General features: G+C 42.7%; 1 protein-coding gene across 1 annotated transcript in view; it reads left to right on the top strand.

Annotated features, from left to right (window-relative positions):
- Positions 1-23,178, top strand: part of LOC109916622 (MALT paracaspase 1) — a 99,731-nt gene that overhangs the window by 70,709 nt on the left and 5,844 nt on the right. The window contains exons 11-15 of the mRNA XM_048604224.1: positions 768-842; positions 8,396-8,523; positions 10,353-10,502; positions 14,881-15,038; positions 19,668-19,793. Coding sequence (XP_048460181.1) covers positions 768-842; positions 8,396-8,523; positions 10,353-10,502; positions 14,881-15,038; positions 19,668-19,793 — 637 coding nt within the window. The remainder of the gene's footprint in view (positions 1-767; positions 843-8,395; positions 8,524-10,352; positions 10,503-14,880; positions 15,039-19,667; positions 19,794-23,178) is intronic.

Genomic DNA, 23,178 nt, shown 5'->3' on the forward strand with positions numbered 1-23,178 from the left:
TGATGAAGGGTCTAGGCCCGAAACGTCAGCCTCTCTGCTCCTATGATGCTGCTTGGCCTGCTGTGTTCATCCAGCCCTGCACCTTGTTGTCTCGGATTCTCCAGCATCTGCAGTTCCTACTACAGCTGTGATAGTGAGTTGTCCATATAGTTTGAACTGGCATAGATTTAGGGGGCCTACTCTAATAATTAACAACCTGTCCCAGATTTATTAAAAGTGCTAATCTATTCAGCTAGAACTAGAGAAACATTTATTTCTAACAACTATTTTCTTAATTCACAAATGCCTTCACTCATTTTATTTCTCGTTTCTGCTAGTCAACCTCATCAGGCCAAGAGGTGATAAATTTGTATTTCTAGTGGTCCATGTGTTGAGATCTCAATCTTATCTATGCTTCCGTAGAGAGCTGCTATGGTGAGCAGAGGACACAATAGAAAATTAAAGCCACAAATACTGGTGTCAGAGTGACATTTCAACAGCTAAGTGGCAATCATTCAACTTCCCTCACAATTCAGGAGGTTCTTTGGTACCAGGAAAAAGAGGAGTAGAAATGGTTAGTGATTAAATGCATCTTTCTGGTTTTATAAAAACCAAGAAAGTCTGTCACTTCTTGGTCTGTGCTGAATGAACTGGTCTTAGCTGGGCCTGTGACAATATCCTATGGTTAGTCTCTACACAGGGAGGGAACATGGGTACAGTGCATGGTGAGGGGCTAATGGGGGTATAACACACTGTGAGTAATAATCTACCTGTTTCTGTGTTTGCAGGAACATGCATGATGACACCATTCCAAATATGGAGGCCTTAAAAGTTACAGCAAATATTGTTTTTGGATACGCAACGTAAGCATTTGTCTGTCCTGATGCAAGTTCACATTCCATAGAATTTTATAAAGTCATCCTGACTTTTCTCTTGAAATTGCAAAATTTAAGCAAATGAAAGTCAAAAGCATCCAAGCTCCAAATAAGTTTCACTGTTTGGTTTTTCTTAAAAATGTGCGATTAGAACCAGCTGTGGTTTGGAAACAGAATTTCTGTCACCTTTACATTTTGCAAATGCTGAGTTATTGAATTTATTTAAATGTTGCTATGTTCCCTGTGGAGACAGATGACTTTGAAAAGTAATTCAAATTCTCATAACCTATAACAAACTAAAATCAAATTGCCTGAACACTAGTAGTCAATCTATATACACTAAACAACAGAAGAGATCTCCCATTTAGTAGTCAAAACAACCAAATACCTCCCTTTGGGTTATGTTTTATGCTGCTCCTTAAGGAGATGCACTGTTCCTAAAACCAGTCCATGGTGATTTTTAGTTTCACGTGGTTTGCTTGATTTCTTTTCCTTTTCCAACTGTAATTTCTAATTATTGAACTGACTTTATTTGAAGTGACTTTCAGTATGCTGGATAACCAGGAAATCTATCCTTCTGGCCAAAGTTAGGTGAATCTTCTACTTTTGTTCAATTTCTCATGAATTTAGTCTCTTTAATCTAAGCATGAACTCTCGATCAATTTCTTGTGTGGTGAACCGTAGAATGTTTCTGCCTTTATCTTCCTGCTATCTCTCTCCCACCTCATTTTAGTCTTGCAGATTTTCACTGTGAAGTTTAGTGATATTTTAAGCAAATTAATAAATCAATCATTACCATGATTTCCTATGAAGTCTAATCCCCACATCCCATCTTCATGGCAAAGTGAATCAAATGGGCCTTGAATCAAGGTAAAATGCCAATTAGTATTCTTTAGACTCCAAATCCTATTCTATCTTGAAATTAAATGCTCAATTTGGTAAGGGATTATAATTTGAACTTAATGTTCTGAAATCCACTTAGAATTTTGACAGTCTATCGGCTGTCAGTACACAGTTTGCATCTTCTTCCCAGTAAGACAAACATTTTCAAATTTTAACAATTAAGCCACACAGGCTTGTTGGTGGGCAGAGTTCATAGCAGGTCATATGACTTCATCCAATCTACCATTTCATCTAAAGTAAAGATAATGCCAACCCATTACAATACTTTAAAATCTTGTATTTGTGATGGTGCAGAAATAATAGACATCTATAGAGCTCGAAAGTAGTACACAAATTTTAAAAGAGGAAGTATGATGTGTGGAATTCAATATTTAATCTTCCTGTTGCTGGACAAATGATCAATGTTATGATGAATTTTCTGACATTTCTGCGAATCATGATGTTGAATACAAAAGCATATAGAAATTATAATGTACAGCACTTTTTTTTTGCTGCTAGATGACGTGGTAAGCATCCAACATTGTGGAAAGTGCACACTTATTGTAAACTGGAGGTGGACCATGGCTCCTTCTTTGGTCAGCGCAGACCCAGTGGGCCAAATGGTCTCCTCTTACACCATTAATCTCCTATGTTTCTATCTGGTATAAGCAAATAATTTAGTTTAAGACTGGAAAACAACAAATTGCAGCAGAAGTAAACCATACAGTCATTTGAGCTTGCTGTACCATCTTATGCAATCCTGATTTCCTGTCTCAATTCGGTGTTCCAGCCACACTCATATTCCCTTGATTTCCTGAGAGATCAAAACTATGTTAAATATATTCTCTGATGCAGCAATGAACAACCATCTGGGCTAAACAATTCCAAAACTTCACAACTCCTCTAAGTGAAGGAATTTCTCCTTGTATGAGTCCTACATAAGGTCATTCAGAAACTCCACCTCCCCCCCCAACAACATTTTCTAGATTCCCGAACTAGTAGAAAAAACCTCTGCTACTCCATATTAAGTGTATCCGAATCTTCTGTTTCAAAGAGATTGCCTCTCATTAATCTAAATTCTAGAATTCAAGGTGAGGGAGAGAAGTCATGGGCTCTGGTGCATCTCCTGTTCCCAGTCCTTAATCCCATCCTTTCTTCTGAGCCTCAACAGTTTCTGTCAAGCACCTTCATGATGGGTTTCTATGGAAGGTCCTATGGAATAGAATAGTGCAGCTCAGAATGGGGCCGTTCAGCCCATTCAGTCTGCACCAGTTCTATGCAAGAGAAAGTCCATCAATTCTATACGTCCCCATTTTTTTGTGTTTATCTGAACTTTTTTAACACCAATGTGAATCTGTACCTCCCAAAATCTCAGGGAAAAAGTGCATTCCAAATCCTAACTCCTCTTGATGTAAACATATTTCCTTGTGTTGCCTTTTTGCCCATCAACTTATGAATTTAAATTTGGGCCAATCTAGTCCCCTTTACCAATGTGATCAGTGCAGTGTATAGGAAAACTAAAGTCTGTTTTGATTTTGACATTACTCTGATTACAGGCTTCAATAGACTAGCAGTCATTAGACTTGCAATCCAGAACCTTAAGCTAATATTCTGAGGACATGAGTTCAAATCATGCCAGTCAGATGGTGAAATTTGAAATCAGTAAGAAGCTGAAATTTAAAAATAAAGCTAATCTAATCACAATCATGTAACCCCTGCTGATTGCTGTTAAAAAACTCTTCTGGGTTTGCTAATGCCCATTAAGGAAGGAAACTGCTGTCTTTATCTAGTCTGGTCTTCATGTGAATCCAGACTCCCAACAATCTGGTTGACTTTTAACTGTCTTCCAGGCATTTAGGGATGGCAATAAATTCTGGCCTGGTCAGTAGCATCCACATTCCATGAATGAATCAAACTCATCCCCTCACACCCTCTCCCCGCAATAACAACCAAAACAGAATCCCCCTCGTCCTCACGTACCACCCCACCAACCTCCGCATCCAACGCATCATCCTCCAACACTTCTGCCATCTGCAATCCGACCCAACCACCAAAGACATTTTTTCCTCCCCACCCTTATCTGCTTTCCGGAGGGATCACTCTCTCCGTGACTCCCTTGTCCGCTCCACACTCCCCTCCAGCCCCACCACACCCAACACTTTTCCCTGCAACCGCAGGAAGTGCTACACCTGCCCCTACACCTCCCCCCTCACCCCCATCCCAGGCCCCAAGAAGACTTTCCACATCAAGCAGATGTTCACCTGCACATCTGCTAACGTGATATACTGTATCCGCTGTTCCCGTTGTGGCCTCCTCTACCAAGCGGAGGCCTGGGGACTGCTTTGCAGAACACCTACGCTCGGTTTGCACTAAACAACTGCACCTCCCAATCGTGAACCATTTCAACTCCCCCTCCCATTCCTCAGATGACATGTCCATCCTGGGCCTCCTGCAGTGCCACAACGGTGTCACCCGAAGGTTGCAGGAACAGCAACTCATATTCCGCTTGGGAACCCTGCAGCCCAATGGATTTCACAAGCTTCAAAATCTCCCCTCCTCCTACTGCATCCCAAAACCAGCCCAGCTTGTCCCTGCCTCCCTAACCTGTCCTTCCTCCCACCTATCCCCTCCTCCCACCTACTAACTTCATCCCGCCCCCTTGACCTGTTCGGCCTCCCTGGACTGCCCTATCTCCTCCCTACCTCCCCACTTACACTCACCTTTACTGGCTCCATCACCGTCTGTCTGTCTCCTCTCCACCTATCTTCTCCTCTATCCATCTTCTATCCGCCTCCCCCTCTCTCCCTATTTATTTCAGAACCCCCTTCCCCTCCCCCATTTCTGAAGAAGGGTCTAGGCCCGAAACGTCAGCTTTCCTGCTCCTCTGATGCTGCTTGGCCTGCTGTGTTCATCCAGCTCGACACCTTGTTATCTCAGATTCTCCAGCATCTGCAGTTCCTACTATCTCTGATACAATTTTAACCCCACTGTGAAGCCTCTTCTAAGGATGCCTACCCTGAAGAAGTTACCCTCCTCCCTCTGGACAAACCTCAGGGGATCTCTCTCCCACTGCAATTCTCTCGTAATCTCTTCGGCCTTGAAACTGCTCGACCATGTCCTGAAGCAAACCAGGTACTACAGCCACATCACCTTTCTTAGTACCTGCCTACGGAACCAGATCATCCCCAATGGACTACAGTCCACATTCAGGCCTTCCCAATTTGGCCCCAACCGTGACAATGTCTACATTCAGAACATTGAGATCCTTCAGAAGTGTTTCTCCCTGCGACTCCTGAAACACACACTCGCAGCAATGCGCCGGCATCTCCAGGCACGACAATCAAACCTACCCCAGCTCAGAGCCTCCCTCTCTCAGACCTACAAAGGACCTCTCCTGTTTTTTATTCTTCGTAGGATCCACAACCTGAACTCACAATTCCACTCAGCTTTATTGGACACGAAAAACCATAAGTACAGTAAACTTACTGGTGCCTACCACCCAAAATGGGCTTCCTCCACCTCCCAAATCCCCAGCTGTACACAGGACCTTCCCCACAATGTGCCCGCCGCCATTGGCCACGTGGTCACTGTCGGGGCACCCACGGATAACGTCACATCCTCTGCCGCTGGGTATACCACTTCCGGGACAGCGAATGCCATCGACACCGCTGCTGATGCCACTGCCTCCATTTCCCAGGCCAACACCACAGACACTGAGGACACACCTACTATCACAGCTGCTGCCGCCGCCTACCCCGCTCCGCCCACTGCCGACGCAGCTCCGCCCACCACCAAAGCCGATGCAACTCCGCCCACCGCCACCGCCGACGCAACTCCGCCCATAGCCGACGCCGCACGGCCCACCACCGACGCCAACGTCACTCCGCCCATCGCCTCCACAGCCAGCAGCTCCAGAGGAGACAGTAGCACCCAGCCGTGCCAAGTCTTCACCATCCCCCAAGACCTCCCCCTTACCGAGGACGAACGGTCAGTCCTCAGTAAAGGGCTCACCTTTGTCCCCCTCCACCCACACATCAACGAATACTGCTCACGCTTGGACGTTGAACAGTTTTTCCGCCGCCTCCACCTCCGCACTTACTACTTCAACCGTGAGCCTAACCCTCCCTCTACTGACCCCTTCTCCTGCCTCCAACACACCCCCTCCTCCTGGACACCACCCCAAGGCCTCCTACCCTCCCTCGACCTCTTCATCTCCAACTGCCGTCGTGTCATCAATCGCCTCAACCTCTCCACCCCTCTCACCCACTCCAACCTCTCCCCCACAGAACGTGCAGCCCTCCGCTCCCTCCACTCCAATCCCAACCTCACCATAAAACCTGCGGACAAGGGAGGTGCAGTTGTAGTATGGCGCACTGACCTCAACATCGCCGCGGCCAGGCACCAACTCTCCGACACCACCATCTGCCGCCCCCTTGATCATGACCCCCGACTACCAAACCATCATCTCGCAAACCATCCACAACCTCAGCACCTCAGGTGACCTCCCACCCACGGCCTCCAACCTCATCGTTCCCCGACCTCGCACTGCTCGCTTCGATCTCCTTCCCAAAATCCACAAACCTGACTGCCCTGGTTGACCCATTGTCTCCGCCTGCTCCTGCCCCACCGAACTTATTTCCACCTATCTCGACTCCATTTTCTCCCCCTTGGTCCAGGAACTCCCTACCTACGTCCGTGACACCACCCACGCCCTCCACCTCCTCCAGAACTTCCAATTCCCGAGTCCCCAGCAGCTCATCTTTACCATGGACGTCCAGTCCCTATACACCTGCATTCCCCATACAGATGGCCTAAAGGCCCTCTGCTTCTTCCTGTTCCGCAGGCCCGACCAGTCCCCCTCTACTGACACCCTCATCCGCTTAGCCGAACTCATCCTCACCCTCAACAACTTCTCTTTCAATTCCTCCCACTTCCTACAGACAGACGGGGTGGCCATGGGTACCCACATGGGCCCAAGCTATGCCTGCCTCTTTGTAGGTTACGTGGAACAATCCCTCTTCCGTAGCTACGCTGGCCCTAAACTCCACCTCTTCCTCTGTTACATTGATGACTGTATCGGCGCCGCCTTGTGCTCCCATGAGGAGCTCAAACAGTTCATCCACTTCACCAACACCTTCCACCCCAACCTTAAGTTCACCTGGACCATCTCTGATACCTCTCTCTCCTTCCTGGACCTCTCTGTTTCCGTCTCTGGCAACCACCTAGAAACCGATATCCATTTAAGCCCACCGACTCCCACAGCTACCTAGAATACACCTTCTCCCACCCACCTTCCTGCAAATATGCCATCCCCTATTCCCAATTCCTTCGCCTCCGCCGCATCTGCTCCCAGGATGAGGCATTCCACTCCCATAAATCTCAGATGTCCTCGTTTTTCAAGGACCGTAACTTCCCCCCCCTCAGTGGTCGAGAACGCCCTCGACCGTGTCTCCTGCATTTCACCCAACTCATCCCTCACACTCCCTCCCCGCAATAACAACCAAAACAAAATCCCCCTCATCCTCACGTACCACCCCACCAACCTCCGGATTCAACGCATCATCCTCCAACACTTCTGCCATCTGCAATCCAACCCCACCACCAAAGACATTTTTCCCACCCCACCATTATCTGCTTTCCGGAGGGACCACTCTCTCCATGACTCCCTTGTCCACTCCACACTCCCCTCCAGCCCCACCACACCTGGCACTTCTCCCTGCAACCGCAGGAAGTGCTACACCTGCCCCTACACCTCCCCCCTCACCCCCATCCCAGGCCCCAAGAAGACTTTCCACATCAAGCAGATGTTCACCTGCACATCTGCTAATGTGGTATACTACATCCGCTGTTCCCGTTGTGGCCTCCTGTACATCGGGGAAACCAAGCGGAGGCTTGGGGACCGCTTTGCAGAACACCTATGCTCGGTTTGCACTAAACAACTGCACCTCCCAATCGTGAACCATTTCAACTCCCCCTCCATTCCTCAGACGACATGTCCATCCTGGGCCTCCTGCAGTGCCACAATGATGCCACCCGAAGGTTGCAGGAACAGCAACTCATATTCCGCTTGGGAACCCTGCAGCCCAATGGTATCAATGTGGATTTCACAAGCTTCAAAATCTCCCCTCCTCCAACCGCATCCCAAAACCAGCCCAGCTCGTCCCTGCCTCCCTAACCTGTCCTTCTTCCCACCTATCCCCTCCTCCCACCTCAAGCCCCACTCCCGTCTCCTACCTACTAACCTCATCCCGCCTCCTTGACCTGTCCGTACTCCCTGGACTGACCTATCTCCTCCCTAACTCCCCACGTACACTCACCTTTACTGGCTCCATCCCCACCTCTCTGACCTGTCCGTTTCCTCTCCACCTATCTTCTCCTCTATCCATCTTCTATCCGCCTCCCCCTCTCTCCCTAATTATTTCAGAACCCCCTTCCCCTCCCCCATTTCTGAAGAAGGGTCTAGGCCTGAAACGTCAGCCTTCCTGCTCCTCTGATGCTGCTTGGCCTGCTGTGTTCATCCAGCTCTACACCTTGTTATCTCAAACAAAGTAATCTTTGTTTAGTGCTATATCTAACCATGTAACTACTGTTGGAGGTTTATAAACTGTCTGCTAAAAGTAATGAAAGGCAATATAATTGTCTATTTTCTATATTTGAAGATGTCAAGGTGCAGAAGCGTTTGAAATTCAGCATTTCGGATTAGCAAATGGCATATTTATGAAATTTCTAAAGGAACGCCTGTTAGAGGATGAAAAAATCACAGTGTTGCTTGACAGAGTTGCTGAAGGTAATTGCTTTATTATGTTAAAAAGGTTTTTTTCTCAACTACAGAGGTGGCACGGTGGCTCAGTGATAAGCACTGCTGCCTCACCGCGCCAGGGACCCAGATTCAATTCCAGCCTTGTGTGACTGTCTGTGTGGAATTTGAACATTCTCCCCATGTCTGCGTGAGTTTCCACCAGGTGCTGCAGTTTCCTCCCACAGTCCAAAGATGTGCAGGTTAGGTGGATTGGCTGATCCAACATTGCTCACATCCACTTTCCTGCACTTTCCCTGTAACTCCCTTACTGATCAAGAATCTGTCTATTTATCTCAGCCTTAAATATGCACATGGACTCTGCCCCAACAACTTTGTTACAGGCAGTTCCAAAGACACTCAACCCTTGGAGAGAAAAGAATTGCTCCTCATGTCAGTCTTAAATTGGTACCCCGTTGTTCTGAGATGGTACCCTCTCATCCTAGACTCTCCCATGAGGGGAAACAGCCTCTCAGTATTTACCTTATCAAGCCCCTTAAGAGTATGATATGTTTCAATGAGATTACCTCCCATTCTTCTAAACTCCAGTGAGCAGAGTCCCAAACTGTTTAACCTTTGTTCATAAGACAATCCATGCATGCCAGAGATCATCCTAGTGAATGTTCTCTGAACTGCTTCCAGTGAAATTCTATATTTTCTCAAATAAGGGAACCAAAACTGCTCACAGTACTCTCGATTCAGAGATAGTGGGAACTGCCGACGCTGGAGAATCTGAGATCACATGGTTTAGAGCTGGATGAACACAGCAGGCCAAGCAATATCAGAGGAGCAGTAGAGCTGACGTTACGGGTCTGGACCCTTCTTCAGAAATGGGGGAAGGGATGGGGGTTCTGAAATAAATAGAGAGAGAGGGGGAGGCGGTTGGAAGATGGATAAAGGAGCAGATAGGTGGAGAGGAGACAGACGGGTCAAAGAGGCGGGGATGGAGCCAGTAAAGGTGAGTGTAGGTGGGGAGGTATGATGGGGATAGGTCAGTCCCGGGAGGACGGACAGGTCAAGGATGCGGGATGAGGCTGGTAGGTAGGAGGTGGGGCTGGGGCTTGAGGTGGGAGGAGTGGATAGGTGGGAGGACAGGTTAGGGAGGTGGGCCGCATCCCAAAACCAGCCCAGCTCGTCCCTGCCTCCCTAACCTGTCCGTCCACATCCAGCCTGTTGAGACCTCTCAGACTGTTATACATTTTAGTCAAGCTGTATGTTACACATCTGAACTCCAATGGATAGACACCCAGCCTGTCCAACCTGGTCATTCTGTGTAAACTTCCTCTAAACTGCCTCCAGTGTGTTTACATCCTTCCTTAAATAAGGTGACTGTGCACAGTACTCAGATGCAGCCTCACCAATGCCCTTTATAACTGAAACATGACCGAGTTACTTTTGTATTCAATTCCCTTAACAATGAACAATAACATTTATTAGCTTTCTTAATTACTTGCTGTACCTGCATACTAACTGTACATAATTCTTGCACTAGGACAACTAGACCCCACTGCGTTCCAAAGATCCACAATCAAATGCTTGACTAAATTTCATGTTTTCCTACATAGTACTTTATTTGCCAATTGGAAGGTTGTATTGAGAGGAATGGACAAGCGTAATTTGTAATTTTTTAAAAATGACTTATTGAAGTTTTGGACTCATCTTCCTACTGTTTCCAGTTCAAATGAAGGGTGCTAACATCAATTTTCAGATGCTACCAGTTTTGTTGCTTATAGAGGATTTAATTGATTCGGTTGTAATTATTTTCACGTATGGTGTCGTACTTTCTCATCTTAATGCAGTCCTGATGTTTTAAATTGCAGACATGGGAAAATGTGACCTCACGAAAGGAAAACAAGCTCTGGAAATTCGCAGCAGTCTCTGTGAGAAGAGAGCCTTGACTGACCCAATCCATTCATCAGGCTGCTCTGCTGAATCGCTGGCACGCAACCTGCAGTGGGCAAAGGCCCACGGTAACATATTTCTCATCTCTGGCAATAGCTCAGTGGAGAATTGGATTGTAGCCCAGTTTGTGGCAGCTCTTGTTATTGTTGAGTTATTTCAAGTGTGCAATAAACATGATAGCTGAGCCAGTGGAGGAATGCTTACAATCTGCAACCGATTGGGCGGGTTAGGGAACGGTTTAGATTTCACAAACCAGTTCTGTCAGCTCAGAGCTTTGTGTGGCGAATATTTGCACACTCCTTGCACAAGTTTCTGTACTGAGGATGGAGAATCTTACAAAGGCAAGCTGATTTTTGGACTTGAACTCCCCATGTACACTCTTGCTGCACAAACACTGCACTGGGAATGTAAAGCCTACCCCTGGTATCTCAAACTAAAAAGCTCAAGTGAAGAAGTAAGCAAAGGGAGTTCTGTAATAGGCTTGTTATTGGTTACTTTTTAAAGTCAGTTTGGTAGATTTTCCTCTTAGTGTAAAAGTAGCAGTACTAGTGGTGGTATTGTTTTCTCCTATTTGAGTTGGGTTTAAGATGACTGCAGGAAATGTTGTACATTTCTTCAGTGATGCTTTTCAGTCTAATGAGGAGGCAGTCGCACAGTGGTAATGTCACCGGACTAGTAATCCAGGACCTAGGCTAATGCTGCCACTGTCTATTGGAGTTAGTGGCATTTAAATTCCGTTAATAAATCTACAATTCACACTCATCTGATGGTGATGGCAAGGCCATTGTCTACTGTTGCAAAATCCATCTGGTTCACTTTCTGGAAAAAGAGTTGCTGTCCTTAATTGGTCTGGCTTTTATGTGACTCAAGACCCATAATCACATGTTTGACTATTGACTGCCCTCTGGGATTGCCTAGCAAGCCACTCTGTTGTACATACTGGTATGAAGTCTAAGATAAAGAATGAAACCTCACTTGCTAACTGCATTGTGGTCATGACTAGACCCCAACGACTGCAGCAGTTCAAGGAGGCAACTCAATGCTCTGTCCCCGACATTCTGAAAAGAAATGAAAGATGGCAATAGATGCTGACAAGTCAGTGATGCCCACATCACATGTGAAATAACTGCACAGAGGCCAGAATGCCGTCACCATGTCAACATTTATTTATATAGAACATAGAACAGTACAGCACAGTACAGGCCCTTCGGTCCACGATGTTGTGCCGAACTTTTACCCTAATCCTAAGGTCTATCTAACCTCCACCCCTACCTTATATTACCATCCGTATGCCTATTTAATAGCCGCTTAAATGCCCCTAATGAGGTCGACTCCACTACCCTCTCCGGCAATGCATTCCACGCCCCTACCACTCTCTGAGTAAAGAACCTACCTATATGTGCATAGTATTTGACATTGGTCTGGCTTTCTCAGTCCCAGCTCTCAGAGTGAACAGAGTGACCTCTGATAGGATAGTCAGAACTGCAGATACTGCAGTCAGAGATAACACAGTGTGGAGCTAGAGGAACACAGCAAGCCAGGTAGTATCAGAGGATCAGAGGAGCAGAAAAGCTGACTTTTCGGTTCGGGACCTGAAACGTTAACTTTCCTGCTCCTCTACTGCCTGGCCTGCTGTGTTCCTCCAGCTCCACACTGTGTTATCTCAGAACTTCTGACACTCCTGTTTATATCTGTCAGCCAGATCTCCCTGATTGGACCAGATTAACAGCCCCGATCAGGGAACTCCTATCCTATGACGTCCACCTGGCTGACGTTGTTGCAATTACTAGAACATGAAACAAAAAACTGAAAAAAAGCAAGTAACTCTCATCTGATTAATGTTTCAACTACAGCCAATCTGGCATAAAAACAAGCATAAATACTGGCGTGAATCAAGAGGGTCAAGATAGTCTGAAGGTGGGTCTTATTTTCACATTTGTTTGATTCTTTCATCGGATGTGAGCATTGCTGAAAGCATTTATTGCCCATCCCTAACTGCTCTTGAGAGATTGGTGCTGGGCTGTCTCTTGAACCACTGCAGTATATCTGGTGTAAGGACACATACTGTGTTGTTAGGAAAAGAGTTCCACAATTTTGACTCATTGGTAGTGAAGCAATGGTAATATAGTACCAAGTCAGGATGGTGTGTGTCTTGAAAGGGAGCTTGGAGTTGGTAGTGTTCACATGTGTCCTTGTCCTTCAATGGTAATTTTTTCTTATTCATTCATGGGATGCAGGCATTGCTGGCTAGGCCAGCATTTATTGCCCATCCCTAACTGCCCAGAGAGCAGTTGAGAGTCAACCACATTGCTGTGGGTCTGGAGTCACATGTAGGCCAGACTAGGTAAAGATGACGCTTTCCTTCCCTACAGGACATTAGTGAATCCCAATGGGTTTTTCCGACAATTGGCAATGGATTCTCGGTCATCAGTCGACTCTTAATTCCAGATTTTATTTTAATTGAATTCAAATTCTACCATCTGCCATGACAGGATTTGAACCCAGGTCCCCCAGAACATTACCTGGGTGTCTGGATTAACAGTCCAGTAAGAATACACTAGGCCATTGCCTCTCATGTCATGTTTAAGTCACTTCTGTGTATATTGCAATGCATCAGGATCATAATCACACTTTCCTCAAATGTTCCTTTATTTTTGTTTATCTGCGAAATTTGCAAAGGAAAATACAAACAAGTTTATTGTCTGAATAGTGTATTGCTAAAGTTGCTACAAAAATTTAAACTACAGAAACTTCAGCTAAGATTAGTTATGTCAAGGTTAATTACACTGGAGCACCCAATTCCATTTTTCACTGGATTTCAAAGGAAATGTATATCAGTTACTGGCTTTTATATTTAATAACTAATTAAGTTCTGGATTGATTGCTGTAGGCTGAAATGTGGCTTATGTTGTCTTATTCAAGAAGAGTCAGAAATCAGATCCTTCTAATTATGTGAATTTAATGCTGGTTAGAAAAATAGCTTGTGGAAGGTAATGATTTAGATCACTTGGAAAGTTCAGCAGCTATTAGGGATTCTGAGCATGATATTTGTTAATTTTGATGCTGTCTCGCTAATCTAATTGAATTCTGTGAAGAATGGTAGATGAAGATAATTCTGTTCCTGTCATAAACTTTAGCTTGTAGACTGATTTCGACAAGTGAATAAAACCAAATGCAATCAATGGCTTTAAGTTGAACATGTGTAGTGTTCTCCACTTAGAGTCATTGAGTAGTACAGCATGGAAACAGACCCTTCGGTACAACTCGTCCATGCCAACCATTCTAAATTAATCTAGTCCCGTTTGCCAGCATTTGGCCCATATCCTTCTAAACTCTTCCTATTCATAAAGCCATACCGATGCCTTTTAAATGTTGCAGCTGTACCAGCCTCCACCACTTCCTCTGGCAGTTCATTCCATACACACACCACCATCTGCAGGAAAACATTGCCCCTTAGGTTCTTTTTAAATCTTTCCCCTCTCACTTTAAACCCATGCCCTCTAGTTTTGGAATCCCCTATCTTGGGGAAAAGACCTTGACTATTCACCTTATCCATACCCATCATGATTTTACAAACTTCTGTATGGTCACCCCTCAGCCTCTGATGATCCAGGGAAAATAGCTCCAGCCTATTCAAACTCTCCCTATAGTTCAAACCCTCCAACCCTGGCAACATCCTTGTAAGACTTTTCTGAACCCTTCCAAGTTTCACAACATCTTTCCTATAGCAGGGAGACCAAAATTGAACACAGTATTCCGAAAGTGGCCCAATCAAAATCCTGTACAGCCTGACTTCCCAACTCCTATACTCAATGCACTGACCAATAAAGGCAAGCATACAAAACACCCTCTTCACTACGCTGTCTACATGCAACTGTACTTTCAAGGATCTATGAACCTGCACTCCAAGGTCTCTTTGTTCGCAACACTCCCCAGGACCTTACCATTAAGTTTCTTAGTCCTGCTCTGATTTGCCCAACCGAAATGTAGCACCTCACATTTCTGTAGTCACTTGGAGTGAACAAACTCCAAGGGTTGCTTTATCATGCAAGAATGTTAGTTAAGCTGAAGGAAAAAGAGAGATTCAAGAGTCAAGGTTTGTTGAAGGTGCATTATATGTGACGATTGTGTAGAAAGCAGGTGAAATGTAGCATTAAGTATAAAGCAAAGGCTGGAAGAGGCAGGCAGGGCACTGAAGCACTGAAGGCAGCACTGCTGTTTAGAAGCGGTAGGCAACACGAGTGGCTTGTTTCAGAGATAGTCTAGGCCCGAAACGTCAGCTTTCCTGCTCCTCTGATGCTGCTTGGCCTGCTGTGTTCATCCAGCTCTATGGCTTGTTTTATGTATTTGTGCTCCTACAATCTCATGTCATTTTCACATTATGAAATTGAAAAGTACATATATGTCTACCAGTCATTAACTGCCAACTGAAATTTGTGTTTTCAGAGCTACCTGAAAGTATGTGGCTTGAGTTTGACTGCGGTGTCCAAATTCAACTAGGTTTTGCTGCTGAATTTTCAAATGTCATGATAATTTACACGCGTATTGTGAAGAAACCAAAAGGAATTATGATGTGCGAGGCATATGTCACAGATTTTCCACTGGTAAAATTTGTTTTTTTTTTCCCAAAAGTAATTCGCTGCTGCACTGGACGGTTGTTTACACTAGCATGGTTTAAGTGGCATGAGTTATAATGTTGTGTTGGGCAGGTAGTTGAATTCTTGGTTCTGCAAATTGAACTGAAGTGAAGTGGGCAACAACGTGCTTTTGATGTCTGAGCATTAAAATATCCTTTGTCTATTTTCTATATCCTAGACTTGCATGTTTACCCTGTGCTTACTACCTTACATTGGCTCCTCATTAAACAATGCCTCTTTTAAAATTTGTGCCCTGGCTTTTCAAATCTGTCTGTGCCTTTCCCACTTCTTATCCCTCTAACCTCTTCCAGTCTCCAAGATCTGGCTGCTCCTCCGTTCCTGGCCTTTTGGGTATATCACTTTTAATACTGAGGCCATTAATACTGCTATTCCTTCACTCCATCTCTCTACCTTTCTTTCATTCTTAAACATCAGTGTCTGGTGAAGCTTTGTCATCTGGCATAAAACCATCTTATGTTGCTCAGTATTACATTTTACTTGATAATGCTTCTGTGAAGCACCTTGGAGTACTTTACTACATTAAAGAAGCTATTTAAATACAATCAGTTGTTGTTATATCAACAGGTGAATTTCTACATTGCCACATCACCCTCCTCATCCAGATTTAAAATCTAGCCTTTCCTTTTAGGAGTAAATTATTAGGAAAATAGGGCATCATAAAGTAGGTGCTGATGTGGAAGAGGAACAATTGAGGGTTTTGTACTAAAGTACACATAGGTACAGGTAGTTGTGTAGATGGAAATCAGAAGTTACAAAGGGACAATCACAGGTGAAGTGATATATGTAAGGAAACTACACATCTGATCTTGTGGAATAAAGTTAATATTTTCTCAATTGTTTACAAGTAAGAATAACGGAGGAACAAACTGATTTAGGTGGCTTAAGTGCACACATATCTAAAAAGTTGGGGACAAGTAGTAAAGGTGATCACAAAGGCTAATGGAATGTTAGCCTTTAGTGAGCAAGTGGTGCTTCTATTGTACTATGCTTCCTGTTGTCTGTGAAGAAATTATGGGCACACTATACAAGAAATTTAATGGAAAGTTGTGGATTGTGTGCCTTCAATTTTCCAGCAAGGTGGGTGAAGCTCCCTTCTGATAATCTGGACTCAGAAAATTACCCCATCTGAGTCTGACATGTGCTTCAGTATTGCTTTTTACTAAAGATTTATTTATTTTGTGTTGGGGGTATAGGAGGTGTAATTGGCTGGGAGCATTCACTGCCCTTACGAAGTTGCCTTCGGCTAAATGATCTCTCAAAACTACAGGGCGAACATTGCAATGTGACAGCAGAGGATTTCAATATATAGTCAGCAGAATATATTTTGTAAACATGATCACATGCACTTGCTTTTGCATCTTGAGTATCTTAAAATAGAAGAAATGGCATTTAAATCTGTAAAGAAGAGAAATCTTAGTTCTCTTGTATTCAAAGTCCCTCCAAATGAAGTGCTATCAATCTTAAATGGATCCTTGAGTTAAGTGCAGAGCAGAATTTGCATGCTTACTGAGCAGGATTTGGCAATGAGCCCAATTCTGTTCAGATATCCAACACCAACTGGCCACAGAATGGTATGAACATTGGATGCAATATGAAACCATCAGTCTACTAATCCCCTTTTACAGTTGAAGTTCAGGGTGGGAAAGATAAGCAAAGTATAAGAAATAAAATTTGATATAATAGTAAGTTCTATGGAATGTCTATTTGAATGCACATCCATTACTTGTAAAATAGAAAAAAATTCTAGCTGCAAAGACAGAAAAGGTAACCAAATATCAAAACATTTGTAAAGAGATAAATGACAAAATAGTTCAGAAAGTATATGGTTGGGAAAATTGAAAGTCTTTCACATTTTTGGGAGAATATTGAAAACTGCAAATGTCTAATTGCTAAAAGCACAAATTTATTCAAGGTTTAAATAAGTGTATTTAACATTTATTCAAATCATAACACTGCCAGCAATCGAGGAAAGTGTATTTTCTGACTAATGTTGACTTTGTGCTAAGTTCTTCTGTAAATTTTTTTCAACACAATCACTTACCCATTTGAGATAACCAGCACAAATGTTTTCAAAAGTGTTCATATCAGAACACTCTGACAGAATGCCCACTGGGGTACGATTGCACTTACTCAGAATATTTACATGACAATGTGGGTTTACAAGGTGGATGAGGCTCCCTGCTGATAATCTGGACACAGAACATTACCCCATCTGAGTCTGGCATGTGCTTCAATATTGCTTTTTACTAAAGATTTGCTTATTTTGTGATGGGGGTATAGTAGATGTAATTGGCTGGGAGCATTCAGTGCCCTAATGAACCTGCCTTCGGCTAAATGATCTTTCAAAACGACGGGACCGACATTGCAATGTAACATAATGTAGCAATAGATGAATTTTATTTGTCAATATAATGGTTGAGACTGTCATGCTATGTGTTTAGTATAGGAAAATAAATAATTAGCTTTTCATTGTACAGGTATTTCACTTTTTCTGTTAAAATATACATCAGACAGGACTATGTGTCAGATATGTTTAGGAACTGGAAATAACTGAAGACATTGTGGAGGCTTTTGTTAAGAGTAAGAAATCTTCATGAGGATGGATAACAGTAAATATTGTTTCAAATTGAAATGTATCAGGGAGTTAACAAAACATCTTTAATAGAAGTAATGTTTGTGGGCATTACATAGAATGCTATTGATGCATATCTCAAAAACATAAAAACTATCATGCGTGCATTATAAAATTCAAGCGAGGCACTAGAGAAGGTTTACCAGAATGTTACCAGAACCAAGCTCTGCATATCAAGAAAAATTGAATAAGTTGGGATTCTTTTACCTAAACAGGTGAAGGCCGAGGTGTTGGTAGAATGGTGAAAGTGTTTTAATAGGGTAGATGTAGGTAGATGTTACCCCCTGTCAAGAAAATTAGTACTAGTGGTCCTAGGAATGAGGACCACTAATTGAATCTAGTCTTGAAAAGAATTTCTATAAACTCAGTATCCACAAACTTTTGTTGAGGGAGAGACCCAGATCTTTGCTGCAATTTATACAAAAAGAGTATTCATAATGTCTTGCTTAGGTAGCCTAGCTCCAATTTTAAGGTTGTGTCTTCTTGTTCTGGATTTCCCCACCAGAGAACAAGGTCAGAAATCACATGACATCAGGTTTCTGACCCTGTCCACCCCAGTCCAACACCGGCACCTCCACATTATGCTCACCAGAGGAAACAGTTTGTTTATGTACCTATCCACTTGATTCCCGTTGTCATCTCCAATATTTCAGTTGGACCAATCCTCTGATTTGTAGGAAGCACTAACCAAGATTGTTTAAGCTCCTCATAATTTGACTCTTAAAACTTTTGTATATTTCTGTTGAATTTGTATTGTAACCCTTCACAAGACCAATATATATATATCTTTCCTGAGGAGCAGTATCTAAATGGGGGATAATATTTCAGATAGAATCTGTCCAAGGCACAACTGATGTATAACTCCCTCAAGTTAACAACTATGATTATTCAGTGCAAATAAAAATACATTTTATGACAAGGCTGCTGGAGCAGACCTCCTTGTCATCCAGTGGGAGTACATTAATTTGCCCCTGCATGATTAATTTCAGTAGGCAGAAAACTGGGTCGGTACCCATTCAGGCTAAATGAGACTGTTATGAGTAAGGCTAAACATGCAATCGGATCCACTACAGGGTAAATTGAGCAATACTGCACGTTGGGCCAAAAGATTTACCTGATGGGAGATGAGACTGCAATAGTAAAGAATTAATTATCTGATGCACAGTCTCATAGAGTGAAACAACCAGCTATTAGAGCAGGATCAATGAATAAACCCTTGCTGGTCAGAAATTCTAATTCATATAAATAATTTACGAAGGATCTGTTTGAATGTTGGAAGCTTTATTTTGTCTGCAAAACCACAAGCACATTCTTTATAAATGCACATACTGTGTTGAAGAAATCATTTCTCCAATACCTGCGTTGTGCAAAGTCTTTCAAAAGTACTTTCAACATCTTTCAAATCCATGTTGGTGCTGACAATTTGGAGAACAATGAGATTAACTTCTTATTCAGCACAAATATGTAGATTAAACCGATGATGCCTTTACGACAGAAATGTATTATATCTGTACCAATGAGGTGAAATGTCTGTGTAGTGTGCGTTTATGTGTATTTAATTTGCCTAATTCATATGCCTAGGAGTATGTCACACTCAGTTTCATTTTATTTAATGATGTCACCAAATGAAAAATTCAGATCTTTCTCTGAAATGTCACCAGTAACCAAAAGAGATCTTACCTACTTCCATTTTTTCAGTGTTGATATCTGTATTATAGTAGCAGCAAGTAGCATTTTTTCCTTTATTAATAATAGTAGACGACTGTGTTTTAGACTGTATTCAGATTTCAGACAGATGAAGTAATATTTTGTAACATTTCGTATTTACATTTGAAATTGAAAGACAACTTGCAGCATCTGAAACTGAGTTACCATGTAAATCTTATTGGAATTAATTTTGAACATGCATCTATTTGTGTTTTTTGTTTATATTATGAGAATAGGACCTAGACATTGATCCTAAAAAGACAAACAAAGGAACACCAGAAGAAACAGGAAGCTACCTACTCTCTAAGGATTTACCAGAGCAGTGCCTTTACACTAGACTAAGTGCTTTACAGAAACTGAAGGTAAGATCTTCATGTCCCAAATGCCGTTATTGAACTATTCAACAGACAATAGCTTTTATTCCAAGCTATTTAAAACTAAACTGGTACAGTTTACTGCTCTTATTTAAAGTCAATTTGCTAGCCCACTTTATGCTGCAATGGCATTTATTTATACAATGCTTTTTATGGATCTCTGTGCCCAATTGTTGTAATTCTTTTTCTACCAGTACCATTATTTTCACCAATTAGCTTTCAAACATAATTCCCTATATGAGTTGTCAGAAAGATACAGTTCAACAGCAAATTGCATTTATGCAGCACCTTTAGTTTAAAACATCCAAACGTGCTTCATAGAAAGTTATCAGGCAAAATTTGACCAAACCACATGAATGAACATCAGAACAGGTGAAATCCGTTTTAAGCAGCATCTTAAGGGAGGAAAGGGAGGTAGAGATGTGGTGAGATTGAAGGATGGAATTCCAAAACTTACAGCTTAGGCTGTCAAAGACATGGCTGACTATGGTAGAATGCATAGAAAGGAAGGAATGCAAAGATCACCGGAGGTTTGCAGCAGTGGAGGAGGTTACAGAGCTAACCTAGCGAAAGGTAAGACCATGACCATTAGAACACCAGGATAAAATATCAAATTTGAGGCTTTGCCAAACTGGCAGCTAATGTAGATCCATAAGCAAAGAGATTGCAAAGCAATTTCAGTTCTGTACCCCTGCTCTAACCAAGATGCTTCACTATTTAATCAGGCCAGTTGGTGATCTTTAATTTAAAATTCATTTAACTGCCTTTTCTCCACCTAATCTTGAAAACTTCAGTTAACCAACATCCACAATCTTTAGGGGAGGGAGTTCTGGATCTCTACTAATTTCAGATAGTGACAGCACTATCTAAGTAGTCTGTACTTCAAACATATCAGAGCATTATTCATTAGTTTGTGTTCAGAAATGGCGAGGGAAGTAACAGAGATGTCCTTACTGTGCACCTGTTTGGTTTTCTCATTCATGTCAAATGTTGTACTATCCATGATGAAAGGATCCTGGCTGCATCAGTATAAACATGCTTTTGAACAAGGTCACAAAGAGACATATGAAACTGAAATATTACGAAAATAAAGTTCCACTCATTCTCTAACAGCATCATTCGGTATTTGTTAATGTTTCATTAACTAGGGATAAACAAAAATAAAAGCTGACCTTTCCTTTTATAGATTCTGAGATCTTGCATCATGTAGCTGAACATCACTCTTTTGCCAAAGTTTTTTTTTGAAACCCTGATCTTTTCCTAAGTTGCTTTTGCAATTAAAATCCCTTAACCTTCTAGTCTGATGAAGAGGTTACATTTACCCTTCATGCTTGTTGCTTAGATTGTACATCTATCTGTCCACTGTAAATCATTAACAAAGTGCTATCAAACAGCAGTCATAAATGACCTGCTCACCAATGCTCAGTTTGCATTTCACTGGGAACACGCAATGTCAAATATTGTTACAGCTTCAAATAAGAAAATCAGAGAAGTTCCTGAGATGAGGTGATAGTGATAGCAGTTGTTTCTACGAATGGAAGCATGCCTGAAATAACAAACTTGCATTGAGACATGTGAATTAGGAGAAAGAGTGGGCCACTTGGGGCCTTGAGTCTGCTCTGCCATTCAGCAATATCAGGGCTGATCTGATTATTCCACATTCCCACCTCCTCCGATAACAATTCACACCCTTGCTTGTCAAGAATCTCTACACCTTTACCTTGAAAGTTTCTAAAGTTTTTGCTTTCACTGTTTTTATCAGGAAGAGAGTTCCAAAGACTCTCAATACTCAATGAGAAACAAAGCTCTCCTTACCTCTATCTTGTATGGGCAACGCCTTATTTTTAAACAATTACTACTAATTCTAAATTCTTTCCCAAGAGGAAACATCCTTCCCACATGCACCCTGACTAGATCACTCAAGATCTTATATATTTCAAATCAATTTGTCCCTTACTCTTCTAAAGAGCAGCAGGTATGCACTTAGCCTGTCAACCCTCTCATAAGACAATATACTTATTCCATGTATTAGACTGGTAAGCCTTCTGTGAACTGCTTCCAGTGCAGTGCCATCCAGTACACCAGAAGTGGTCTTGCTGATTAAAAGCAAAGCATTACAGATGCTGCCAATATGAGATAAAATCAAAAATCCTGTAGAAACTCAACAGGTCTGACAGCATCCAAGGAGAGAGAAACAGAGTTAACATTTTAAGTCCTATATGACTCATCTTTGGAACTGATGTGTGGTCTCACCAATGCTATGTACAACTGAAATATAATCTACTTTCAGTTTTGAAGAAGGTTCATCTCGTCCCATAATGAAAACTCAGTCTTCTCTCCACAGTTGTTGGCAGATCTGCTGATTCTCTCCAGCAATTTCTGCTTTAGTTCCCTACTTCTTTATTCAATTCTACTCACAATAAGCAATAAAGTTCTATTAGTTTTCCTAATTACTTACTGTATCTGTGTACCAGCCTTTGGTGATTCATGCATTATGCCACCCAGATCCCTCTGCATTTCTGAGTTCCTCAATCTTTCACCATTTGGATAAAATGCTTCTTTTCAAAATGGACAATTTTTCAACTTCACATCATATTATATTGCATTTGTCAGATCTTTGCCGACTCACTCAACCTAACTATATACCTTGGTAGCCTGCTCATGTCCTTTTTACATCATAATTTCATACCTACCTTTATGTCATCATCAATTTTAGCAACCATGCCTTTTTTTTTAAATTCACCCGCAGGATGTAGGTGCCACTGGCTGAGCCAGCTTATATGGCCCACACCTAGTTGTTCTTGAGAAGGTGGTGGTGAGCTGCTTTCTTGAAACTCTGTAGTCCATGTTCTGCAGATAGATCCACAATACCCTTAGGCAGGGAATTCCAGAATTTTGACCCAGTAAGACAGAAGGAACACTGATACATTTCCAAGTAGAGATGGTGAGTGGCTTCGGGGGGAATTTGCAGGGTTGGTATCTGTTCCCCTTGTCCTTCGAGATGGTAGTGCTCATGGATTTGGAAGGTTTTGCCTAACGAGCTCGGATGAATTTCTGCAGTGTGTCTTGGAGATAAGACACGCTGCTGCTACTCAGTGTCAGCTCTGGTGGGACTTAATATTTGTTTGTCGATGCCAGTCAAGTGGGCTGCTTTGTCCTGGATGGTGTCAAGCAACTGGAGAATTATTGGAGCTATATTCATCCGGGCAAGTTGAGAATATTCCAACCTTTCCTCCACAATAAGGTCAAAAATGGGGATGTTAGCTGACCATTGCACAGTTTTTAGTGCCATTCACCTTTTCTCAAGTAACGAAACAGTCAGTGCCAGCATGTGGAAAACACTGGACAACATTCAGGTGCCACAAAAAAGGCA

The sequence above is a fragment of the Rhincodon typus genome, chromosome 1 (assembly GCF_021869965.1).
Source record: "Rhincodon typus isolate 14 chromosome 1, sRhiTyp1.1, whole genome shotgun sequence".
NCBI lineage: Eukaryota > Metazoa > Chordata > Chondrichthyes > Orectolobiformes > Rhincodontidae > Rhincodon > Rhincodon typus.